Here is a 2534-nt window from a genome sequence, read left to right as displayed (position 1 = left end):
CCCTGCTCTGCTGGTCCTGCAGGTTTCTGGCAGGAGCCTGGCTGTGAGAGGACACTGCTGTGTGCCAGCCTTGCACACACACACTGTTCAGATGCACAATGGCATTTTATAAGTGGGTGACTTTTGTAGGAATAAGCTTGAGAGAAACATTGCAAGAAGATATACACCATCATGCACCACCCAAAGAAGATCACTTTTCCTTGTGCAAGTACTGTTACTGAGGCCAGCTCTGTCACAGCAGTGCCATTGCCTGTCCCTGCCTGCACTCACAGCACTGACACACAGCAGGACGGTGACCAAGCTGCCAGAGCACTCAGGCCTTGCACCAACACAAGAGATGAGAAGGAGAGTGTGGAGTGGAACCAGAACAGCTCTGGAAGAACAAGCGCTGCTGCTCCCTGGCAGAGCTGCCATAATTGACTCTTTTCCCTTCCACCCACCACGGGAACCATCCCTGCAGCTCTAAAAAGCTCTTGCAGGAAGGATATAGTGAAAAACGAGTCACTTAAGAGCCCTTTATTTTGTTTAAAGACAAGGAGAGCACAGCCCCTCATTTAAAAAAACAGTGGTTATAAAAGAAAAACAGACAGAGAATTAGGAAAGTGGACGAAAACATCACAATAAAAACCCTACTACCAACAACAGACAATCCAGATGAGAGGCTGGATCTGTAGTTACACTGAAACAACTATGCAGAAGCAGATGAGCAGTTTATTAATTCAGAAAACCATCCAGTCATCAGTTTCCAGAGGGCATCCTTGAGCTCCTGGTTCCTCATGCTGTAGATGAGGGGGTTCACTGCTGGAGGCACCACTGAGGACAGAACAGACACCACCAGGTCCAGGGATGGGGAGGAGATGGACAGGGACTTCAGATGGGCAAACATGACAGTGCTGACAAACAGGGAGACCATGGCCAGGTGAGGGAGACACGTGGAAAAGGCTTTGTGCTGTCCCTGCTCAGAGGGGATCCTCAGCACGGCCCTGAAGATCTGCACGTAGGACACCACAATGAACACAAAACACACAAAAGCTAAACAGGCACTGACCACAAGATGCCCAAGTTCCCTGAGGTAGGAGTGTGAGCAGGAGAGCTTGAGGATCTGGGGGATTTCACAGAAGAACTGGCCCAGGGCATTGTCCTTGCACAAGGACAGTGAAAATGTATTGGCCGTGTGCAGCAGAGCATTGAGAAACCCAGTGGCCCAGGCAGCTGCTGCCATGTGGACACAAGCTCTGCTGCCCAGGAGGGTCCCGTAGTGCAGGGGTTTGCAGATGGCAACGTAGCGGTTGTACGACATGGTGGTGAGAATGTAAAACTCTGCTGAAGCTAAAAAGACAAACAGAAAGAGTTGTGTAGCACATCCTGCATGGGAAATGACCTTGGTGTCCCACAGAGAGTTGGTCATGGATTTGGGGACAGTGATGGGGATGCAGCCCAGGTCGAGGAGGGCGAGGTTGAGCAGGAAGAAATACATGGGGGTGTGGAGGTGCTGGTCCCAGGCTATGGTGGTGATGATGAGGCTGTTGCCCAGGAGGGCAGCCAGGTAGATGTCCAGGAAGAGCCAGAAGTGCAAGAGCTGCAGCTCCCGTGTGTCTGTGAACAGCAGGAGGAGGAACTGGGTGATGGAGCTGCTGTTGGACATTGGCTGCCTGTGGACATGAGGACCTGTCATAGGAGGAAAAGGCAGTGACAAGTTAGAGGAGACTTCTCTGAGGAAAATAAAGATGATGTTTCTCATGGAAAAACCCCTCCCTGATGGAGGGATGTTTCAGCTCATTCTCTCTTTCTACCAAGTGAGAAAAAGCTGTTCATCACAGCTTAAAATGCAGCTTGGGCATCTGGTTTCCATGAGCACATATTTGGGGAAAGACCCCTTGAGTTCATGTCAGAACAAGAAGTGACCGACACTTGCATGCCAACCCCAGAGAGCAAGAGCACCTTGGACAGGTGGAGAAACAGGGAAGGGCACTGCAGTGTTCCTGAGAAATAAACAAGGACAGAAAGGCAGTCAGGCATGTGTGGAACCTTCTCCTGACCTTCTCCTGTGCTGCTGCCACTCACATAATGACACTGTAGAGCAAGTACTTTTAGCACCTTATTTGTGTACCCCGTTCCAGGAACCCTTCACCTGGAGGTGCAGCTGCTGAGGTGGAGACTTCGTGACCTGGACCCTATGGCTTTGGGGCAGAGGGTCTGCTGGGGAGGAGAGGAGACCAGGGGGTTGCACTGGGAAATGTGTCTGCACTGCAGGGGATTGCAGCGGGGTCCTGAATCCTCTCCCTGGCATATCTGGTCGGAGCTCCTTCTCCCTGCCCATGTCTGTGCTGCCGGCAGCTGTGTGCCTGTCCCTGGGTCTGCTCGCTGTCAGTGTCACAGACCCCGTCCCACCCGCTGTGTGCTCAGCTCTGTCCTGCTCACACCTCCTGGCACTGCTCAGGGGCAGCTCTGTGTGTGCAGGGGCTCAGGAGCAGCTCACACAAGTCCTTGCGAGAACTGGGGTCTCAGTGTCTTCTCCAAGGAGAGAAATAAAT

At 52.2% G+C, this 2534-nt stretch overlaps 1 protein-coding gene across 1 annotated transcript; it reads right to left on the bottom strand.

Annotated features, from left to right (window-relative positions):
* Nucleotides 1-688: 688 nt before the first annotated feature.
* On the bottom strand, nucleotides 689-1645 carry LOC308044772 (olfactory receptor 14A16-like; the record flags this gene model as incomplete). The annotated part of the gene is made up of 1 exon (XM_080351639.1): nucleotides 689-1645. The coding sequence occupies one exon, from the start codon at nucleotides 1643-1645 to the stop codon at nucleotides 689-691; it is 957 nt and encodes a 318-aa protein (XP_080207765.1).
* Between the last annotated feature and the right edge of the window lie 889 nt (nucleotides 1646-2534).

Source organism: Nesoenas mayeri, assembly GCF_963082525.1.
Source record: "Nesoenas mayeri genome assembly, chromosome: 11".
NCBI classification, from domain to species: Eukaryota; Metazoa; Chordata; class Aves; order Columbiformes; family Columbidae; genus Nesoenas; species Nesoenas mayeri.
The sequence above is the reverse complement of the archived record's forward strand: the minus strand, read 5'-3'. Positions and strand labels throughout refer to the sequence as shown.